This window comes from Aquarana catesbeiana, linkage group LG01 (genome assembly GCF_042186555.1).
Source record: "Aquarana catesbeiana isolate 2022-GZ linkage group LG01, ASM4218655v1, whole genome shotgun sequence".
NCBI lineage: Eukaryota > Metazoa > Chordata > Amphibia > Anura > Ranidae > Aquarana > Aquarana catesbeiana.
The window spans coordinates 897,918,776-897,943,223 of record NC_133324.1 but is presented as its reverse complement, the minus strand read 5'-3'; the positions used below and the strand labels follow the sequence as shown (position 1 = coordinate 897,943,223).

General features: G+C 44.6%; 1 protein-coding gene across 1 annotated transcript; it reads left to right on the top strand.

Annotated features, from left to right (window-relative positions):
* Nucleotides 1-703: 703 nt before the first annotated feature.
* Nucleotides 704-15,549, top strand: LOC141127987 (E3 ubiquitin-protein transferase MAEA-like). Its single transcript, XM_073614984.1, has 2 exons — nucleotides 704-904; nucleotides 15,241-15,549. The coding sequence occupies exons 1-2, from the start codon at nucleotides 704-706 to the stop codon at nucleotides 15,547-15,549; spliced, it is 510 nt and encodes a 169-aa protein (XP_073471085.1).
* The last annotated feature ends 8,899 nt before the right edge of the window (nucleotides 15,550-24,448 follow it).

Here is a 24,448-nt window from a genome sequence, read left to right as displayed (position 1 = left end):
ATGATGGGGCACAATTCTTCCCAATGACACCAATAGTGGGGCACAATTTCTCCTAGTGACACCAATGATGGGGCACAATTCCTCCCAATGACACCAATAATGGAGCAAAATTCCTCCCAATGATTGGGCACAATTTTTCCCAATGACACCAATGATTGGGCACAATTCCTCCCAATGACACCAATGATGGGGAACAATTCTTCCCAATGACACCAATGATTGGGGCATAATTCCTCCCAATGACACCAATAGTGGGGCACAATTCCTCCCAATGACACCAATGATGAGGTGCAATTCCTCCCAATGACACTAATGATGGGGCACAATTCATACCAAATACACCAACAATGGGGCAAAATTCCTCTTATTAACACCAAACATGTGGCATTGTTTACTCCAACTGACGCTGGTACTTTTTCTACCCCCAAAGGCCACTGTCCGGCTCCCCTAAAGTCTGAAGGACAATAAACTGGCCCCTGAAGACCCCTTATCTAGACCATCACTAGGTAGCTATGAATCACTGGACATTCAAACTGTGCCATCTGGAATATGTCCAGTACAGCAATATATTCTTGTTACTTCTCTCCAAAGATGTGTGACTAGATATATTATTTATTAACAGTATATTTTTAAGGTGCCACCATGAGGGCCACAACATGAGAACTGGAGGACTGTACTTTGGGCACCGTTGTAATACCATATGATGTGTTATATTTTTCAGGTACCCTATGAGACACTGAACAAGCGCTTCCGAGCGGCACAGAAGAACATTGACCGAGAGACAAGCCACGTCACTATGGTTGTGGCAGAACTGGAGAAGACTTTGAGCAGCTGCCCTGCTGTAGACTCTGTAGTCAGCCTGCTGGATGGGGTGGTGGAAAAACTGAGTGTCCTTAAGAGAAAGGTAAATCTTTGTGAATATCCCCCAAATATATTGTGTGTGTGTGTGTGAACCGATCAGCAATAACATTATGACCACCCACCTAATATTCAGTAGGCCCATCTTTTGCTGCCAAAACTGCCCTGACCTATCAAGGCATGGGCTCCACTACACCTCTGAAGGTATACTGTGCAACAACGGTGTTCTGACACGTCTTCTAGTGGAACCAGCATTAACTTTTTCAGCACTTTGAACTACAGTAGCTCTTCTATTGGATTGGACTACACGGATCAGCTGTCACTCACCACATTCATCAGTCAGCTTTGGCCACCCATGACCTCGTCACAGGTTTTCCTTCCTTACTACTTTTTGGTAGGTCCTGACCACTGCAGACTGGGAACATCCCACAAGAGCTGCAGTTTTGACGTTGCTCTCATCCAGTTGTCTAGCCATCAGAATTTGGCTCTGTGTGTGTATATATTGTTGTTCAGTCATTTAGTCGTGTCCAACTCATTCGTGACCTCATGGACCATAGAGCGCCAGGCTTTTCTGTCCTCCACTGCCTCCGGAGCTTGCTTGAAGTGGTTGTAAACCCACAAAAAAAAAACCCTGCAAGACAAAGGCATAATGAGTTAGGATGCATAGCATACTAGCTCATTATGAAATACTCACTTTAGATCGAAGCCCCCGCAGCGGTCCCAGTACGCAGCTCCGGTCAGTGTCATCACTTCCGGGTAGCGCGGGCCGTAACCTCGATGACGTCACTCCTGCACATGTGCGCGGGAGCCGCTGGCATAACTGTAGTAAAAAGTGGATTGTAAGGGTTTACAACCACTTTAACTTCATGTTCATTGTTTCGATGATGCTATCTATCCATTGTGTTTTCTGTCGTCCTCTTCTCCCTTTTTTCTTCCATGCTTCCCAGCATCAGGGTCTTTTCCAATGAGTCCTCTCTTCGCATTAGGTGGCCAAAGTATTTGAGTTTTAGCTTCAGGATCTGTCCTTCCAGTGAATATTCAGGGTTGATTTCCTTCTAGATTGACTAGTTTGATCTTCTTGCCGTCCATGGGACTTTCAAGAGTCTTCTCCAACACCATAGTTCAAAAGCATCAATTCATCAGCATTCCCTTCCTTATGGTGCAACTTTCACAGCCATAGGTTGCTACATAGTTACATAGTTAGTAAGGTTGAATAAAGACACCAGTCCATCCAGTTCAACCTGAGTGAGTGTGGGTGCGTGTCTACAATTATCCCTATTTATTTAAGGTACCCATATAGTGCCGTCAAATTACGCAGCGCTCCACATATACATCGCACACGCACATCGGTCCCTACCCTCAAGGAGCCCACAATCCAAGGTCCCCAACTCACATTCATATACTAGGGCCAATTTTGGACAGAAGCTAATTAACCTACCACTGGGAATATATATTCTGTGTGTGTGTATGTGTATATATGTATGTATGTCTATGTGTGTATATATAAACACAAGCATGCTTTATAGTTTAACACATACCGCTCACCTGTGTAGTTCTGAATTTAAACAGATATTGGTGCAGGCTATAGAAGCCCTAACTCCATGTCAGTACCCCTAAAATAGCAAGTTCTATTTTCAGCTTTGTCAGTCTGTAAATTTACTGACAATGTGTTTCATACAGTGGACCAACTTCTGAATGGTCCTGCAAGTACTTTAAAGTAGTACTAAACCCTCAGTGCCTAGTCACACCACAAAAACATCCAACAAATATTGGATGGCAAGCTAGTAAATTTTCAGCAGACAACAGTCTGTTGTTTGATTTTCGTATGGTCAGTACATAAATCCGCCACACAAAAGTCGAAAGTACAAACACGCATGCTTGGAATCAATGCTCACCAAACACAAAATTAGCAGAAGGGGCCCAAAGGGTGGCGCTCACGAGCTGAAATGCCTCGAAGTACGTCACTACATTTTGTGTTTGTTGCACGACAATTGTGTACCGTTAGTATGCAAGACAAGATCCTGGCACACGCCCTTTTGACAAAAATCAGATGCTCGGTTGGCCAACAATCGCATTATGAGGATTAAGTGACTGTAGATTTAATGGAAAGCTTTGATATTTTTGCATAAAAAGTCCATGAATGCTATATTGGTGCATAGGGGAGCTGGAATTTAGAAAAAAAAATAAGTATACGAAAGTAAACTTACCCTTTAAGTGAAATTCCTAAAATTTTTGTGAAAACTTGGATGCACAATTACACAAATATTTCACGGGGCTTCCAATGATATAAACCAATGCCCAGGCCTGTACTGTTCCCGACCATGCACCCGATCTCCACAACTCTGGCAAACCCCCAGTGTGATTACAGCCTTGTATTCCATTTACACTTCATTTTTCCCCATGCTGCCATTCCTTGGCGGCATTTCTTTACGCAAGCAGAATGTGAAGCGGGCTAACATCCAGTTAACAATGTGTGACTGCCATCCGAGCTCAGTGAATGAAAGAGACATCAAACCAATCACTGTGATTTACATGGATGCTGGTCGGAGCATGTTTGCTTTTCAATCCAGCGACCTGCAGACATTGATGAATTGGACTGCTATTGAGAAGCCTCCACACTCTCTGCAGAGCTCCTTCACAGCTTCTCAGCCTATGCATTTTACTGAACGCTCCACGATACTGGATTTTTTTTTCCTGCCCGTTATAGATGCTTTTTGTTGAAAATAAAATCCAGATGACCCCATCGTTTTTAATAATGAATTTCTGATCTTTCTGGAACGATATGTGAAATGGAAGTCTAGTGCAGACTTGCCTTGATAGAGTTTCCAATCAGTTCCTTGGTCACACATTTAAAATGACTCAATTTGCTTGCCACCTCGTGATCAAATCTATAGAAGTAGATGAATAAATGGCAGTGTGTTTCCTTGTAAAAAAAAAAAATTATATATCTATACCCTCACAGTTTTGTAAATATCTTATTATATCTTTTCATGTGACAACACCGAAGAAATGACACTTTGCTGAAATGTAATGTATAACAGTGTAAATTTGCTGACCCTCAAAATAACTCAACACACAGCCAATAATGTCTAAACCGCTGCCAACAAAAGTGGGTACACCCCTAAGTGAAAATGTCCAAATTGGGCCCAAAGTGTCAATATTTTGTGTGGCCACCATTATTTTCCAGCACTGCCTTAACCCTCTTGGGCATGGAGTTCACCAGAACTTCACAGGTTGCCACTGGAGTCCTCTTCCACTCCTCCAACGACATCACGGAGCTGGTGGATGTTAGAGATCTTGCATTCCTCTACCTTCCGTTTGAGGATGCCCCACAGATGTTCAATAGAGTTTAGGTCTGGAGACATGCTTGGCCAGTCCATCACTTTTACCCTCAGCTTCTTTAGCAAGTCAGTGGTCATCTTGGAGGTGTTTTTGGGGTCGTTATCATGTTGGAATACTGCCCTGCGGCCCAGTCTCTGAAGGGAGGGGATCATGCTCTGCTTCAGTTTGTCACAGTACATGTTGGCATTCATTGTTCCCTCAATGAACTGTAGCTCCCCAGTGCCGGCAGCACTCATGCACCCCCAGATCATGACACTTCCACCACCATGCTTGACTGTAGGCAAGACACACTTGTCTTTGTACTCCCCACCTGGTTGCCATCACACACGTTTGACACCATCTGAACCAAATACGTTTATCTTGGTCTCAGACCACAGGACATGGTTCCAGTAATCCATGTCCTTAGTCTGCTTGTCTTCAGCAAACTGTTTGTGGACTTTCTTGTGCATCATCTTTAGGAGAGACTTCCTTCTGGGACGATAGCCATGCAGACCAATTTGATGCAGTGTGCGGCGTTTGGTCTGAGCACTGACAGGCTGACCCCCCACCCCTTCAACCTCTGCAGAAATGCTGGCAGCAATCATACGTCTATTTCCCAAAGACAATCTCTGGATATGATGCTGAGTACGTGCACTCAACTTCTTAGGGTGACCATGGCAAGGCCTGTTCTGAGTGGAACCTGCCCTGTTAAACCGCTGTATGGTCTTGGCCACCTTGTTGTAGCTCAGTTTCAGCATCTTGGCAATCTTCCTATAGCCTAGGCCATCTATATGTAGGGAAACAATTCTTTTTTTTTCAGATCCTCAGAGAGATCTTTGCCATAAGGTGCCATGTTGAACTTCCGTTGACTGGTATGAGAGAGTGAGAGCGATAACACCAAATTTAACACACCTGCTCCCCATTCACACCTGAGACCTTGTAAATTAACTAGTCACATGACACTGAGAAGGAAAAATAGCTAATTGGGCCCAGTTTGGACATTTTCACTTAGGGGTGTACTCGCTTTTGTTGCCAGTGGTTTAGACATTAATGGCTGTGTGTTGAGTTATTTTGAGGAGACAGCAAATTTACACTGTTATACAAGCTGTACTCTCACTACTTTACATTGTAGCAAAGTGTAATTTCTTCAGTGTTGTCACATGAAAAGATATAATAAAATATTTACAAAAATGTGAGGGGTGTACTCACTTTTGTGAGATTACGTGTGTGTGTGTATATATATATTTATACACCGTCCCCCCCATTTTTAGGGGCTCAAATTTAATTGGACAAATTAATGTAATCAGAATAAATAAAATGTTCATTTTTCATATTTTGCTGAGAATCCTTTACTGGTAATGACTGCCTGAAGTCTGGAACCCAAAGACTGGGTTTCCTCCTTTTTGATGCTTTGCCAGGCTGTAACTACAGCTGTCTTCAGTTGTTCTTTATTTGTGGGTCTTTATGCCTTTAGTTTTGCCTTCAACAAGTGAAATGCATGCTCAATTAGGTTGAGATCAGGTGATTGATTTGGCCATTGCAGAATATTCCACTTCTTTTCCTTCAAAAGCTCCTGGGTTGCTTTTGCAGTGTGTTTTTGGATCATTGTCCATCTGTACTGAGAAGCGCCATCCAATCAACTTTGCTGCATTTGGCTGAATCTGGGCTGACAGTATATCTCTAAACACTGCAGAATTCATCCGGCTGCTTCTGTCTTCTGTCACATCATCAATAAATACCAATGACCCAGTGCCACTGGAAGCCATGCATGCCCGTGTCATCACACTGCCTCCACCATGTTTTATAGATGACGTTGTTTGCTTTGAATCATGAGCTGTTCCAAGCCCTCTCCACACTTTTTTTTTCTTCCTTTCATTCTGGTACAGATTAATCTTAGTTTCATCCATCCAAAGAATGCTTTTCCAGAACTTCTCTGGCTGTTTTAGATGTTTTTTTTGTCAAAGTCTAATCTGGCTTTTCTATTCTTCAGGCTTATGAATTGTTTGCACTTTGTGGTGAACCCTCAGTATTTGCTCTCGTGAAGTCTTCTCTTGATTGTAGACTATGACAATGCTATGCGCACCTTTTGGAGAGTGTCCTTCACTTGTCTGGATGTTGTGAATAGGTTTTTCTTTACCATAGAAAGGATCCTGCGATCATTCACCACTGTTGTCTTCTGTGGAATTTTATGTTGCTGAGCTCACCAGTGCATTCTTCTTTCCTCCAGAATGTACCAAACTGTTGATTTGGCCACTCCTAATGTTGCTGATATCACTCTGATGGATTTGTTTCATTTTTGAAGCCTTACAATGGCCTATTTCACTTGCATGGACATCTCCTTTGAATGCATGATGTAGATTTACAGCAATAGATTCCAAATGCAAATACCACATTTAGAATCAACTCCAGACCTTTTACCTGCTTAATTGATGAAGAAATATTAAAGGAGTAACCCACACCGGACCATGAAACAGCTTTTGATTCAATTGTCCAATTACTTTTTTTTGGTCCCTTGAAAAAAAAATGGGAGGGGGGGGGGGGGGTTGGCTATTCTTAAGGGCTGTAATTCCTGAACCCTTCCTCCGATTTTGAAGCACATACCCTCAAATTAAACCCGAGAGTGTGCACTTTCAGCCAATGTCCATTATATAACTAAAGCTTGAACATGTTTTGGTAAATACCTGAAAAAAGCTAAAATTGCACCTGTGTCCAAATATATATGGACCTAACTGTATATATGTATGTATATTATATAATTACTGTGCAAAAGTTTTAGGCAGGTGTGAAAAAATACTGTAAATTAAGAATTCTTTCAGAATTTCTAAAGCAGTAATAGTTTTTATTTTTTATCAATTAACAAAATGGAAAGTAAATGAACAGAAGAGAAATCCAAATCAAATTCCTCTAGGTATACTTACACACAGTTTTTGAAGGAGCTAAGTTACTCGGCAGGTAGGTTGTTCCAAACATTTTGGGGAACTAACCACATATATTCTGTGGATGTAGGCTGCCTCAAATCCTTCTGTCTCTTCATGTAATCCCAGACAGACTCTATGATGTTGAGATCAGGGCTCTGTGGGGGCCAAACCATCACGTCCAGGACTCCTTAGTCTTCTTTACACTGAAGATAGTTCTGAATGATATTGGCTGTATCTTTGGGGCCGTTGTCCTGCTGCAGAATAAATTTGGGGCCTCCCTGATGGTATGGCATGATGGATAAGTATCTGTCGCCTGTATTTCTCAGCATTGAGGACACCATTGATCCTGACCAAATCTCTACTTCTGTTTGCAGAAATGCAGCCCTAAACTTGCAAGGAATCTCCACCATGCTTCACTGTTGTCTGTAGACACTCATTATTGTACTGCTCTAAAAGCCTTCACCAACAAACTGCATTGTGCTACAGCCAAATATTTCAATCATATGCAGTCTAGAGCACCTGCTGCCATTTTTCTGCACCCTAGTTCCCATTTTTTGTGCAGTGGTGTCCTCAATGCTGAGAAATACAGGCAGGTACTTATCTATCATGCCATACCAATAGGGAGGCGTGTGATTGGCCCCAAATTTATTCTGCAGCAGGACAACAGCCCCAAACATACAGCCAATGTCATTAAGAACAAAACAGAAACTAAAAACAGTGAGGGACCTCTCTGACAAAGGTAAAGTAACATAAGAAATTATAAAAACTTACCACCAGCCCATGCCAGCTGACTCAACCAAAATTATTAGGTGTGATCCAACTCAACAAAACAGTGCTAAAAGGAACCCAGAAGGGTAGTTACAAATAGGACCAAGCAGCATAAAAAATAAAGGTTTTATTAGTTAATCAATGATAACACAAATATGTAGCATAAAGGACTTAAACCACCACTGCTCCAAGGTTAAAATGACAGCAATGTCAGTTCACGACAGCAGCTGCTCACACAGCACACATGAAACTGGAGAACCTCAATGGGATTGTCTGGCTAATGGGTCAAATAAAACATCATATAGTAACTCACACGGCGCCAGCCACCAAAGTGACATATTGGCACACATACGCAATACATTCTGTACCATACGTCATCACATCACCACAAGGGGTCTGATAGAGATATACTTGGCTTAAAAGCTTGCCCTGTGGTAATACAATGCACAGTAAAGTCCACAGGCAGCACAGGATATGATGTGTCACATAGTCCAAATCCTATATAGATAATGAAAAGCCAAGTGGTGAAAAATAGCTCATTGAGGACTCCACATGCGGCAGCCTCTATGGGCCAATGGGGTAGCAGGAGTGGAGTAATACTAAGTCCGCCCATCCAGAGTACTCTTTGATAATTAATGATCAACTGGTTTAAATTATCAAGCCAGCTTTTTAATGCATTTAAAGATCAAATCTTCTAAACCATACCTTATATTACGCATTAGCAGTCTGAGAAGAACCGAGTTCTTTGTGTTTGTGTGTAAATATATTGCAGCCAACTCATTGCCAAAGTGTCTGTTTACTTCTTCATAAAAATAAATATTTGTTTGATAAGATCTTTTTCATACATTAATGCTAGCTTTCCCTTGTGATCTTATTTTCTGTCACCTGCTGTAGAATGTGGTTCTTTACTATTCCCTCCAATGTTATTCCTAATATATGACTTGGGCTACAGATCTATAGTTGGTGAGTGAAGACCTCCTTCCCCTTTTAAGACATACAGAGGCCCAACATGCAGGGAGCACCATCAGGCGTTCTTGGAGCATAAATTACACATATAATTTCTTGACTACCTCTTACATTTTTGAAGACCCTGGAGCACCAGGACAATGGAAACGCCCCAATTTTGGAAAGAAAACAACCCAATGTATAATTTATGAGGCATAATGAGTCTTTTGAACATGTCATTTTTTTTCTACAAGTTTTTGGAAAATGTGTAAAGAAAATGAAAACGCATTTTTTTTACACAAAGTTGTCCATTTATACAATATTTCTAACGCATAACATGTACATACCAAAAATTACACCTAAAATAGATTCTCCTACTCCTCCTGAGTACGGCGATAACACGTCAGAGACTTTTACACAGCCTGCCCACATAGAGAGGCCCAACATGCAGGGAGCACCGTCAGGTCTTCTAGGGGCATAAATGTCAAATCTAATTTGACTACCTATTACACTTTTGTGAGGCACTGTAGTGGCATGGATGTGGCATGGATGAGAACTGATGTGGCATGAATGGGGATGGGCCGTGGATGGGGATGGCTGAGCATGAATGAGTACGGCTGGGTACTGCTGGGTATGGCTGGGTACGGCTGAGTACAGCTAGGTATGGCTGGGTGCAGCTGAGTACGGCTGGGGGATGGATGAGTATTGCTGAGTATGGATGGATGGATGAGTATTACTGAGTATGGATGGATGAGTATGGATGGATGGATGGCTGAGTGTTGATATGGATGGATGGCTGAGTATTGATGAGCATGGATGACTGGATGAGGCAGGAATTGTGACAGATCAGCGCTATGGGCGCTACAATCCAGCCCACAGCGCTGCTGCATCTGATCTCTTTGTACTGATCGGTACAGAGAGGGGAGAGATGAACCGGATATGACACCGGTTTGTTTACAAGTGATCGCTCCGTCATTTGACAGAGCTATCACGTGGTAAATGGCTGCTGTCAGCGGCCATCTACCGTGATCCGTGATGTGCCGGGTCCACAGGACCCGGCGGTCACGGATATTCCCCGGGGCGCACGGGAGCGCGATTCTGGGAGGACGTCAATGTACGCCCTCCCAGAGTTATTGAGCTGCGCTATAGCCGTCATTCGGCTATAGCAAGGTCGGCAAGCGGTTAAAGAGTCTCACTTAGAAACAATGACTGTGTTCTTTGGACTTTACTATTGGAAGGACTATCACCATATGGATTTGTGGACACTCAGATTTAAAGAGAAATATGGGAATGTGGGTTTTTGTACAATCATACTTACCTAGGAGAATGCAGCATTGGTCCGATGCTGCATCTGTCCCCTGCCAGCTCTAACACTGAGAACCGAGTGATCAAACGCCACCAATCACTTGGTTTTCAGAGCTATGTGAGCAGAGACTTTCAGTCACTAGCTTTCTGCTCTGACCCCCCCCCCACGCTCACTGAAGCGCTGGGCTGTGGAGGGGGCGAGAGCGGCCAGGTCAGGCTCTCGGTGGCCCACTGGGAGGCTGAGTCGGGTGCCAGTCCAGGCTTGTGGGTGGATCCGGACCTTATGGTGGCAATCTTTCCTGAGCCTTTCCTGAGTCTGGACTGGCTCTGTGATGTCAGCTGACAGCAGGCTTCGGCACGCTGTCAGCTGTAAGCGGGTCACAGGAGTGCAGAACAGATTGCACTCTTGTGATCCACAGGAGAAGTACAGCCAAACAAGCTTTGGCTGTGCTTCCCCTTTAATGTATTTAAAATGTATTGATTGCTTTATCACAGTGCTGCTTCATATACAATTATTGGTGAATGTGGTGAACAATGACTGAGAAATAACTGAAACGTGTGGGTGTGAACTATCTGGCCCAGGAGCTTCATGTGCATCATTTTATTTTCTGGAAGATAATAGTGTTAAGCCTTAGTGGTACAGTTAAAATGTTGACTTTACAAACCATCTTTCTTCTTTACACTATACTCCCATCGACCCTGCACAACAGCTGGATATTCAGCTGGGTTTATGGCAAGGGTCCCTCCATTGGTTGCTGATAAGAAAGCATAGGCAGTTGGCGGGAGGGTGACCAAATACCATCTGTCTAACTAATTGTCCTAAACGGTGATGATCAACCTGAAAATGATAGTGGTCCTCAAGTGTGGCCCCCGACACCTCCAGAGGGCTGACCAGTAGGAGCGCATTTTCATACCTCAGTGCCCCAAAATTTTCGTCCTGTTGCATTTTGTGAGGTGTATCACAACGCACTAAAGCTGCACGATAGTTAAGAATCGAGATCGTGATTCTTTCCCCCTCACGATCTTAACAAAGCTGTTTCCCAATTCTATGCAGACTTCTCTGCTCAAGCCACCTATAAACATTGTAATGTTTTGTTCTTTAGATCAAAAGAATGAACTTCGGTCTGTAAATGTGGGAAGTTTAACCACTTAAACTAAACCCTTTTCTGCCACTTGTTGGTTTCAAGTTAAAATCATTATTTTTTGCTAACCCCCACCCCCTGCTGCATTGGTTAACCCCAACCCCCACCCCTGCTGCATTGTGGTCAGTGGCAGTGAAAATGAGCCCCCCCGTCTCCTGCATTGTGGTCAGTAGCAGAGAAAGTCCCCCCCCCCCCATTGTGGTCAGTGGCAGAGAAAGTTAAAGAAGTCCAGCCTGAGCTCATTTGGCTGTGTTTCTCCTTTGAGTCAGAGGAGAGCAGTTCGTTTTGGACTCCTTTAACCCGTTTTCAGCAGAGAGCGGTCTGAAGTCCACTCTCTGCTGATGTCACAGGAATCAGTCCAGGCACCGCGTCTTTACGACAATGAAGTCTGGATCTGCCAGGAGCCTGAACTGATGGCAGTCTCAGCCTCTCAGCGAGCCACTGAGAGGCTGGGACGGCCGCTTTCCCGCCCCTCCACAGCTCAGCGCTCCAATGAGTTTGGAGGAGCAGAGAGGAGAGCCGCTGACTAACAGTCAGCATCTCTCTGCTTGGGGAGCTGTGAGAACCGAGCCATCGGTGATGTTTGGTGGCTCGGTTCTCAGTGCAGAGGCGCCGGGGGACAGATGCAGCATCGGTAAGTATGATTATGGGAATTTTTTTTCCTCATACTTCTCTTTTAACTCTGCCCACAGCACAGTCTCTCTCATTCAGTGCCGGGTGTTGGAACACAGAGAGTGACCCAGCACCCCTCTGCTGCTCTGCTTTTTTTATGGGGCCCAAGAGCCCGCGGACCCGGTTTTGGGCACCAGGGGTCTAAAATGTACAGTGCAACCTACATTATTGCTTTCTCCAGAGCTCCTGATTATATCTGCCAATGGTAGCTGACATTAAATATATTTTCCCAAATGAGAGTTCCTGCATTTTGAGAAACCCATATCTAAAGCACGGCGATAACACGTCAGAGACTTTTACACAGCCTGCCCACATAGAGAGGCCCAACATGCAGGGAGCACCGTCAGGTCTTCTAGGGGCATAAATGTCAAATCTAATTTGACTACCTATTACACTTTTGTGAGGCACTGTAGTGGCATGGATGTGGCATGGATGAGAACTGATGTGGCATGAATGGGGATGGGCCGTGGATGGGGATGGCTGAGCATGAATGAGTACGGCTGGGTACTGCTGGGTATGGCTGGGTACGGCTGAGTACAGCTAGGTATGGCTGGGTGCAGCTGAGTACGGCTGGGGGATGGATGAGTATTGCTGAGTATGGATGGATGGATGAGTATTGCTGAGTATGGATGGATGAGTATGGATGGATGGATGGCTGAGTGTTGATATGGATGGATGGCTGAGTATTGATGAGCATGGATGACTGGATGAGGCAGGAATTGTGACAGATCAGCGCTGTGGGCGCTACAATCCAGCCCACAGCGCTGCTGCATCTGATCTCTTTGTACTGATCGGTACAGAGAGGGGAGAGATGAACCGGATATGACACCGGTTTGTTTACAAGTGATCGCTCCGTCATTTGACAGAGCTATCACGTGGTAAATGGCTGCTGTCAGCGGCCATCTACCGTGATCCGTGATGTGCCGGGTCCACAGGACCCGGCGGTCACGGATATTCCCCGGGGCGCACGGGAGCGCGATTCTGGGAGGACGTCAATGTACGCCCTCCCAGAGTTATTGAGCTGCGCTATAGCCGTCATTCGGCTATAGCAAGGTCGGCAAGCGGTTAAAGAGTCTCACTTAGAAACAATGACTGTGTTCTTTGGACTTTACTATTGGAAGGACTATCACCATATGGATTTGTGGACACTCAGATTTAAAGAGAAATATGGGAATGTGGGTTTTTGTACAATCATACTTACCTAGGAGAATGCAGCATTGGTCCGATGCTGCATCTGTCCCCTGCCAGCTCTAACACTGAGAACCGAGTGATCAAACGCCACCAATCACTTGGTTTTCAGAGCTATGTGAGCAGAGACTTTCAGTCACTAGCTTTCTGCTCTGACCCCCCCCCCACGCTCACTGAAGCGCTGGGCTGTGGAGGGGGCGAGAGCGGCCAGGTCAGGCTCTCGGTGGCCCACTGGGAGGCTGAGTCGGGTGCCAGTCCAGGCTTGTGGGTGGATCCGGACCTTATGGTGGCAATCTTTCCTGAGCCTTTCCTGAGTCTGGACTGGCTCTGTGATGTCAGCTGACAGCAGGCTTCGGCACGCTGTCAGCTGTAAGCGGGTCACAGGAGTGCAGAACAGATTGCACTCTTGTGATCCACAGGAGAAGTACAGCCAAACAAGCTTTGGCTGTGCTTCCCCTTTAATGTATTTAAAATGTATTGATTGCTTTATCACAGTGCTGCTTCATATACAATTATTGGTGAATGTGGTGAACAATGACTGAGAAATAACTGAAACGTGTGGGTGTGAACTATCTGGCCCAGGAGCTTCATGTGCATCATTTTATTTTCTGGAAGATAATAGTGTTAAGCCTTAGTGGTACAGTTAAAATGTTGACTTTACAAACCATCTTTCTTCTTTACACTATACTCCCATCGACCCTGCACAACAGCTGGATATTCAGCTGGGTTTATGGCAAGGGTCCCTCCATTGGTTGCTGATAAGAAAGCATAGGCAGTTGGCGGGAGGGTGACCAAATACCATCTGTCTAACTAATTGTCCTAAACGGTGATGATCAACCTGAAAATGATAGTGGTCCTCAAGTGTGGCCCCCGACACCTCCAGAGGGCTGACCAGTAGGAGCGCATTTTCATACCTCAGTGCCCCAAAATTTTCGTCCTGTTGCATTTTGTGAGGTGTATCACAACGCACTAAAGCTGCACGATAGTTAAGAATCGAGATCGTGATTCTTTCCCCCTCACGATCTTAACAAAGCTGTTTCCCAATTCTATGCAGACTTCTCTGCTCAAGCCACCTATAAACATTGTAATGTTTTGTTCTTTAGATCAAAAGAATGAACTTCGGTCTGTAAATGTGGGAAGTTTAACCACTTAAACTAAACCCTTTTCTGCCACTTGTTGGTTTCAAGTTAAAATCATTATTTTTTGCTAACCCCCACCCCCTGCTGCATTGGTTAACCCCAACCCCCACCCCTGCTGCATTGTGGTCAGTGGCAGTGAAAATGAGCCCCCCCGTCTCCTGCATTGTGGTCAGTAGCAGAGAAAGTCCCCCCCCCCCCATTGTGGTCAGTGGCAGAGAAAGTTAAAGAAGTCCAGCCTGAGCTCATTTGGCTGTGTTTCTCCTTTGAGTCAGAGGAGAGCAGTTCGTTTTGGACTCCTTTAACCCGTTTTCAGCAGAGAGCGGTCTGAAGTCCACTCTCTGCTGATGTCACAGGAATCAGTCCAGGCACCGCGTCTTTACGACAATGAAGTCTGGATCTGCCAGGAGCCTGAACTGATGGCAGTCTCAGCCTCTCAGCGAGCCACTGAGAGGCTGGGACGGCCGCTTTCCCGCCCCTCCACAGCTCAGCGCTCCAATGAGTTTGGAGGAGCAGAGAGGAGAGCCGCTGACTAACAGTCAGCATCTCTCTGCTTGGGGAGCTGTGAGAACCGAGCCATCGGTGATGTTTGGTGGCTCGGTTCTCAGTGCAGAGGCGCCGGGGGACAGATGCAGCATCGGTAAGTATGATTATGGGAATTTTTTTTCCTCATACTTCTCTTTTAACTCTGCCCACAGCACAGTCTCTCTCATTCAGTGCCGGGTGTTGGAACACAGAGAGTGACCCAGCACCCCTCTGCTGCTCTGCTTTTTTTATGGGGCCCAAGAGCCCGCGGACCCGGTTTTGGGCACCAGGGGTCTAAAATGTACAGTGCAACCTACATTATTGCTTTCTCCAGAGCTCCTGATTATATCTGCCAATGGTAGCTGACATTAAATATATTTTCCCAAATGAGAGTTCCTGCATTTTGAGAAACCCATATCTAAAGCAAAAGATCCTGTTTTAAGCGGATATCTCTTCTTCCAGGCAGTGGAGTCAATCCAGGCAGAGGACGAGAGCGCCAAATTGTGTAAGAGACGGATTGAACACCTGAAGGAACACAGCAGTGACCAGGCGGCTGCTGTCAACATGTGGAAGAAGAAACGTATGGACCGGATGATGGTGGAACATCTACTGCGCTGTGGCTACTATAACACAGCCGTCAAGCTGGCCAGGCAGAGTGGTATTGAGGTAAGATGGTCTGATATGGAAACCTGGTTGAAGGTGATCTATGATTGCAGACACAGGTTGCTTTTGCTCGATGACGGTCCAGTCATTACAATGTTCATCCAGTAGAGGTCTGAGTCTCATGTTTGTATGATGACTGGGATCCTTCATATCACAGCCCCACCCCCTTACATTACAGTTTCCCCCCAGGGTGGATTGGATTTAAATCATAATTTTTAAAGAGCAACTGTCATCTCTGACCGGCAGCGGCTCCTCCTCTGACCCGCTGTTGAATCACCGACAGTTCCATTCACTTTAATGGGAGGGCTGGTGATGCGGCAGTGACACAACAAGGTGAGGGACGTGGCGGCAGCAGGTGAGTGGATGTCCGCTAACAGGCGCTGCCATGATGGATCTGAAATGACAGGTGCTCTTTAAATTTAAGGACTTATTCTTGCTGGTAGTTAGAATCTTTAATATTTGCAAACAAAATGAAGGTTTCCTATTTAGGCTTCATGTACACGGGACGTTTTTACAACCTCTCCTGAACGATTTAACTTGACAGATAGTAACCCACGTTTAAAACGTCCGTTTGACCGCATTTACAAGCTGCGTTTAGCGGTGTTTTGCCATGTTTGCGATTAGAAACGTTTAAAAAAAAATTGCCAAATAGCCAAAAATGAAAAACACCTGTAAACGAAACGCAGCTAAATGTGAGTTACCACATTTAGCCGTGATTAGAAGTGGTTGGCGCTTGAAATGCCTGTAAACTCGGCTTCTGAACCCTTTTCTTTGCGTTCCAAAAAAAGCCTCTAAACTCAACTGCCTAGAAACGACTGTAAACGACCCTGTGTACATGTACTGATAAGATCACATAGAGGAGAGTTCAGGAGCAGCTGAAAAAATGCCCAACTGCTCCTAAACGTCCGTTTACCAGCAGCATGAGGTCTTATGCCCTGTACACACGGTTGGACTTTCCGACCGGAATATGTGCGATGGGAGCTTGTTGTCCGAAATTCCGACCGTGTGTAGGCTCCATCGGACTTTTTCCATCGGAATTTTCCACACACAATGTTTGAGAGCATGCTATAAAATTGTCCGACAACAAAAATCCGATCCTTTAAATTCCGATCATGTGTAGACAAATCCGACGGACAAAGTGCCACGCATGCTCAGAATAAATTAAGAGACGAAAGCTATTGGCTACTGCCCCGTTTATAGTCCCGACGTACGTGTTTTACGTCACCACGTTCAGAACGATTGGATTGTCCGACAACTTTGTGTGACCGTGTGTATGCAAGACAAGTTTGAGCCAACATCCGTCGGAAAAAATCCATGGATTTTGTTGTCGGAATGTCCGATCAATGTTCGACCGTGTGTACAGGGCATTAGAATAATAAGCTTTCAGGTTAGTAAAACAGCGATATCAGAACCGATTTTAGGTTAATAGGTTAATCACACATATTTGGAGAACTACTCAAATTCTTTCATTTAATTAAAACAATAACATTATATTACATATTCTTGTATTTGCTTAAACATCAATTTTTAGTAACTGAAGTGCATACACAAAATATCTTTGAAAAACCAAACAATCAAACAAAAGAACTTAAGCAGAGTTCCACCCAAAAGTGGAACTTCGGCTCATTTGTCTCCTTCCCCCCTCCGGTGCCACATTTGGCACCTTTCGGTAGGGAACACGTAACAGCTCGGCTCGGGCCAGTAGGAGAGAGGAGCGGAGCCTTGCGCATGCCCAGTAGGGACCCAGCGTTAAGCCGTAATGCTACACTGCTGGGTTCCCTTACTCGCAATGGCGGCGTCACCCGACAGCTGATGGTGCCGACATCGCTGGACTCCAGGACAGGTAAGTGTCCTATTATTAAAAGTCAGCAGCTTGCAGTATGTGTAGCTGCTGGCTTTTAATTTTTGCAGGGGTGGGCGGACCTCCGCTTTAAACTGAATATATCAGCTGGGTCCACATAAAAAAAACTTCAAACACAGTCCTTTCATCACAGCCTGTCTCCTCATGATGTTGTTTCATTCGGGCCACCAGGCCTAGTTTATCTTTGTTGCGTTGCTTGCATTTTGCATGTATACCTGCTTTACCCATAGGTAGAGGAACTTCATAAAATATTCCCAAGCTGGGTCTCTTTTGCAGCCTGCTGCCATTTTGCTTTTCAAGGGAGGAATTAAGCACTTCAAGCTATGTACAGAAAGAGTTTATAAGGTTTTAAGCTGCTTAGAAGGTTTCACTTTCATTTTCACTTCTTGTCCTTCCTCCTCACACTTAGAGCCAGGTACAGATGCATTTCTCTTCAAACAATCATACAGTTTGTAATGTACATAGATTTGCAAAATGATGGGATAATGGAATATTCCTAACTATGTTTTATTTCATGTTACTGTGAAATTGTGTGAATGCATCAACGCAGTGCATGTTATCTCAGCTTGCAGAGCTTGGATTCATTGAATGAGTTTACCAAAAATGTAAATATTGCAGAATATATAGCCTCATACTACATAACTAGTCTCCATTTCATGCTGAATAAACTATATTTTTGTATGTATCTTTAATAGAAAACTATCTTTAGATAGATTTTTACTCCAAAAACATTTTATTAAAATTTAAATTTGATAAAAATTAGATTCAAATAATTTTTTTTTTAAAACATTGATTTTTATCCACCCTGGTTTTCCCTTTACAATACAGCCCCTTCTTTACAGTGCCACTTTACATCAGAGCCCCTCTTTGCATCCAAGCTCCCCCATTTTACAGCACAACCCCCCTTTAGATCAAAGTGCCTCCTGCACTATAATGTTCTTCTTCACATCAGTGACCCCATTACATCACAGCTCCTCTTCCTTGTATTCCAGTCCCCTTCACAGCTCCTCTTCCTTGTATTAGAGTCCCCTTCACAGCTCCTCCTCCTTGCACCCAACCCCCTTTACAGCCCCCTTCCTTGCACCCAGCCCCCTTCACAAACCCTCCCTGTTCCTTGCACTCTAGTCCCCTTCATAGCCAATCCTTATTGCATTTTATTCCCCTTCACAGCCCCCCTTCCTTGTATACTGGTCCCCTTTACAACCCCCCTTCCTTCTATACTGGTCCAATTCACTGCCCCCCTTCTTGTATACTGGTCCCCTTCACAGCCCCCCTTCCTTGTATATTGATCTCCTTCACAACTCCCCTTCCTTGTATACTGGTCCCCTTCACAGCCCCCCTTCCTTCTATACTGTTCCCCTTCACTGCCCCCCTTCTTGTATACTGGTCCCCTTCACAGCCCCCCTTCCTTGTATACTAGTCCCCTTCACAGCCCCCCTTCCTTCTATACTGGTCCCCTTCACTGCCCCCCTTCTTGTATACTGGTCCCCTTCACAGCCCCCCTTCTTGTATACTGGTCCCCTTCACAGCCCCCCTTCCTTCTATACTGGTCCCCTTCACTGCCCCCCTTCTTGTATACTGGTCCCCTTCTGAAGTAATAGGTGCAACCATGGGAGTCTGGCTTCTCTTGGGAGTATTGAAATATGTGTACAAAATCCAGAAATCTGATATTCATGTTGAATTCCAACACCTTCACAGCCCCCCTTCCTTGTATACAGGTCCCCTTCACAACCCCCTTGCTTCTATACTGTTTCCCTTCACTTCCCCCCTTCTTCTATACTGGTCCCCTTCACAGCCCCCCTTCCTTCCTTGCAACCTAGTGCTCTTTATGTAAATGCCCCCTTACATCACATTTCCCCCTGCCAATCACAACCCTCCTCCAACCTTACCAATCCCGCAGAGTAGGTGGAAGGCAAAAGGCACAGCATTTCCAGACAGAGGGCAAGAACTGCCCATGTTAAGAGGCAGGTGATTGGTTGCTAGGACCGCCCACAACAAATCACTGGCTTGTTAACTTGAAAATTGGGCAGCGCCCGCCCTCTGTTTGGACATAAAGTGCCTTCTATCATCTGCCTGCTGTTAAGATGAATGCTGTGGCTGCGGCAGGGGAAGGAGTATATAATCCAAGAGAGAGGACACATAAGCTGCTATGTGGCCAAGCCGCGGTCCAGATTGGACTGTCATTCGGTCCGTGTCCAGACCACGGTCCGCCATTTAGTGATGCCTGCTGAAAGGAATGATGCATCTCCAGTTTCTCAAGTGAAAATAATTAGATTACAGCTGTTTTATGATAGTGTAGATTGTTAACATTTTTTTAGCAAAAACAATACTCCAAAAAAAAAAAAAAAGTTTTATTATATTGGTTAGGGTTCTGCAAATAAATTGGCCTGGGTTATTTTCCCTTTAGTGGAAATATGGCAAAGAAAGAAAAATTGACCAGAACAGCTTTATAAATAATTTAAAACTGTCGGAAGAAATGCTTTTGCTTGTAAAATGACCATCCAGCAGCATCAGCCTCCATAAAAATAAAATAAAAAAATAAAGGCCTACTTGCCTCGTTCTCCTAGAAGAAAAAAGAATTGATATGTATCTCCCAAGTATGAATAAATCTGGTCTCATCCCAGGAATACGGACTTCTTAACAACACTACTCGCTCATTCCCTGTGTGAAGTTATCTGATCTCTCGGAGAAAATAATGAGAAGAGAGCTTGTATATCAGCAGGTGCTGACAGCAAAACCTGCGCTAATCAAATATGACGATTGAGCTAATTTGCTAATGGTTTCCCGCTCTCTAATGATGTGATAAACAGCGCCGAGTTGGAAAAATAGAAGCGGCCATAACAAATGATTTTGATAGAATGGGCCATAAAGACAGCTCATCAGACTGAGCTTGTTAGACTGAATAATGATCTTATTTTGATACCATTATGACCTTGAATTGCAACACTGGAATCAAATGTGTGTTTTTTTTATTTTTTATTATTATTTTTTTTTTTTTTAGAATGTAGACACAGATCAAGCTTCAGGCTTGTAGTGTGTGTGTTAATTTATCTCGGGTGTTTGTGTTCTGCTACATTACATAAGATAATCACATTCTGTTGTGCCATTGTAGCCTCCTCGTTGTGTGATAATTATATGTTGGAGCGGCTGGGTTATATATATATGTGAATGCGTATGTGGCTGGAATAACAAAACCTCACCTATACGCGGGGAAAAAAGGTTATAGAACTTGTACAGTGGCTTTTTGTTTACAGAAAAGTGCTGCTAAAGGGAAACCGTAGACTAGATTTTCAGTTGAAAGAGAGCAACTTAAACCAAAATCGTGATCCTTTCAGTAAGTAGGAGTAGCACCGGTGGTACGTGTCATAAAGTTTGGGGAAAACTCCCCTTAAGTGAACCAGTCATATACACTCAAGGCCACTCTATTGGGCACACCTTGCTAGTACCGGGTTGGACCCCTTTGCCTTCAGAACTGCCTTAACCATTTAAGGACCGAGCCTCTTTTTGAGATGTGTTGTTTACAAGTTAAAAACTGTTTTTTTTTTTTTTTTTTGCTAGAAAATTACTTAGAACCCCCAAACATTATACATTTTTTTTTCTAACACCCTAGAGAATAAAATGGCGGCCATTACAATACTTTCTGTCTCACCGTAACTTTTTGAATTAAAAAAATAAGACAACAGTAAAGTTAGCCCAATTTTTTTTATATTGTGAAAGATAATGTTACACCGAGTAAATTGATACCCAACATGCCACGCTTCAAAATTGCGCCCGCTCGTGGAATGGCGACAAACTTTTACACTTAAAAATCTCCATAGGCGACGTTTAAAAAGTTCTACAGGTTGCATGTTTTGCGTTACAGAGGAGGTCTAGGGCTAGAATTATTGCTCTTGCTCTAATGATACCTCACGTGTGTGGATTGAAAATCATTTTCATATGCAGGCGCTACACACGTATGCGTTCACTTCTGCACGTGAGCTTGGCGGGACGGGACGCGTTTAAAAAAAAAAATGTTTTTTCTTATTTTTTTTACTTTTATTTTTTATTTTTACACTATTTAAAAAAAAGTGTCACTAAATATGAGATCTGGGGTCAAAAAGTCCTCAGATCTCATATTTACACTTAAATGCAATAAAAAAAAAAAAAAAAATTGTCATTTAAAAAAATAATTTTAAAAAAATGGCCCTTTAAAGCGGCTGTATACCCGCTGAAAATGTTTTATTTTTTTTACCCCTGTAAAGCAAAAGGCATAATGAGCTAGGTATACACCGCATACTAGCTCATTATGAAATACTTACCTTAGAACGAGGCGTCGGTATCTTACCTGGTCCACGCCGAGGTAGCTGACATGTTGCCTCGGCGTGTCTTCTGGGTATTGCGGTTCCAGCGCTGTGAGTGGCTGGAGCCGCGATGTCATCACTCCCGCGCATGCTCGCAGGAGATTTCTTTCCCGGCAAGGTCCGGCAGTTGCCGGGCCTTCAGCCGAGAATCCCCTGTGCGCATGCGCCGCTGCAGTCAGCGGCTCATAGCAAGGGGAATATCTCCTAAACCGTACAGGTTTAGGAGATTTTTTTTTTACCTACAGGTAAGCTTATTATAGGCTTACCTGTAGGTAAAAGTTAAAAAAAAGACTATACAACCGCTTTAAGAGCTGTGGGTTGTTGTTATGGAGACAGATGGGAGCCATCTTCCCCTCACTCGTCACCCAGCCAGGGTGAAGATCCGATTGCCCGCTCTGCTGCCGACGGCACCGGTAAGTGGCGAAGGGCACAGGAGCGTGGCGGGAGGGGGGCCCTCTCCCGCCGCCGATAAAAGTGATCTCGCGGCGAATCCGCCGCAGAGACCACAGACCACTCTTATCAGAAACCGGACCAATGGTTATGGCAGCTAGCTGCTGCCATAACAACGATATCCCCCGTCAAAGTTAGGACGTACATCGGTGTGTGGCAGTCCGGAAGTGGTTAATTCTTCATGGCATAGATTCAACAAGGTGTTGGAAACATTCCTCAGAGATTTTGGTCCATAGTGACATGATAATATCTCACAGTTGCTGCAGATTTGTTGACTGCACATCAATGATGCGCATCTCCCATTCCAACACATTCCAAAGGTGCTCTATTGGATTGAGATCTGGTGACTGTGGAGGCCATTGAAGTACAGTGATCTCATTGTCATGTTCAAGATTGGAACTTTGTGACATGGTGCATTATCGTGCTGGAAGGAGCCATCAGGAAATGGGTACACTGTAGTCATAAAGGGTCAGCAACAATACTCAGGCAGGCCGTGGCGTTTAACCACTTTAAGACCGTCTCATGCAGATATACTGCGGCAGGGCGGCCCTCCTGCGCGAAATTGCATACCTGTATGTGATTTCGTGCACGGGGTCTGGGGCATGCGCTCTTGGTGACCTGCTCCCGCTGTGATTGTCCGCCGGGACCTGCCAATCATTCTGAGGAGAGGCAGAACAGTGGTCTGCCTATGTAAACAAGACAGGTCGCAGTTCTGCCAGAGGGGAAAATACAGATCTTTTGTTTTTGCTAATCAGCCAGTCAAAGTATCCCCCCCACATTTAGAAAGCGCTCCTTAGGGACACACTAAACCTTTTGATTGCCCCTGATGTTAACTCCTTTCCTGCCAGTGTCATTAGCACATTTTTTTTATTTAGTACTGATCACTGTCCCCAAAAAGTGTCAGTTGTCTGATTTGTCCGCCACAATGTCACAGTCCCCCTAAAAATCGCTGATCGCTGCCATTTCTAGTAAAAAAATAAATAAATAGAAATTCCATAAAAATAACCCATAGTTTGTAGATGCTATAACTTTTGTGCAAACCAATCAATATACGCTTATTGGGATTTTTTTTTTACCAGAAATATGTAGCAGAATACATATTGACCTAAATTGATAAAGAAATTAGATTTTTTAACATTTTTTTATTGGATATATTTTATAGCAGAAAGTTAAAAATATTGTTTTTTTTTTTTTTTTTTTTCAAAATTGTCTGTCTTTTTTTGTTTATAGCACAAAAAATAAAAAAATGCAGAGGTGATCAAATACCCTCAAAAGAAAGCTCTATTTGTGGGGAAAAAAAGGACATAAATTCATACATTTTTTTTGGGTACAGCATCACACGACCGTGCTTTTGTCAGTTAAAGTAACACAGTACCATATCGCAAAAAATGGCCTGGTCAGGAAGGGGGGTGAACCTTCCAGGGCTGAAGTGGTTAAACAATGCTCAACTGGTACTAAAGGGTCCAAAGTGTGCCAAGAAAATATCCCCCACACAATTACACCACCAGCTGGAATCATTGATACAAGGTAGGATGGATCCACGTTTTTATGTTGTTTACACCAAATTCTGACCCTACCATCTGAATGTCGCAGCTGAAATCGAGGCTCATCAGACCAGGCAACGTTTTTCCAATCTTCTATTGTCCACTTTTGGTGAGCCTGTGTGAATTGTAGCCTCAGTTTCCTGTTCTTAGCTGACAGGAGTGGCACCCAGTGTGGTCTTCTTCTGCTGTAGCCCTGGGATTCTCAACCCGGGGTACATGCACCATGGGCAGGGGGTATGCAGAGTTCTCTGTCCCCGCCTCCCGCACACACACAGTCCCCAGCGGCTTGCTGTAGCCTGTTGCGCTGAACTGTGAACCAACAGGGAAGGAAACAGTCCACCCCGTGTGCGGGGTGGAGGAATATCAGGTCGGCAGGAGCTGCCAGGGGTCCTGTCAATGGAATGGCCCCCATTGCGCTGGCCGGAAGGTGTTTCCCCGGCCAGGGCTGACTGACCAGGGGCGGCCCCATGTCCTCCCATCTCCCGGCTCCTCCCCCCCTCCAGCGCGCCTCGGATTTCCTGCCTGCCATGTGTGTAGATGCCTGCTGTGGCTCCCTGGAAAAAAAGGTGAGTCCTGCCTGCTCAGGAACTACACATGCCAGCATGCCCAGCCATTAGTGCCCCCTATCAGTGCTTCCTATCAGTGCAGCCATCGGTGCCTCCTATCAGTCCAGCTATCGGTGCAGCCTATCAGTGCCTCCTATCAGTGCAGCCATTAGTCCCTCCGTCAGTGCAGCCTTTCAGTTCCTCCTATCAGTGCAGCCTATCAGTGCCCCCCATCAGTGGCCCCTATCAGTGCAGCCATCAGTGCCT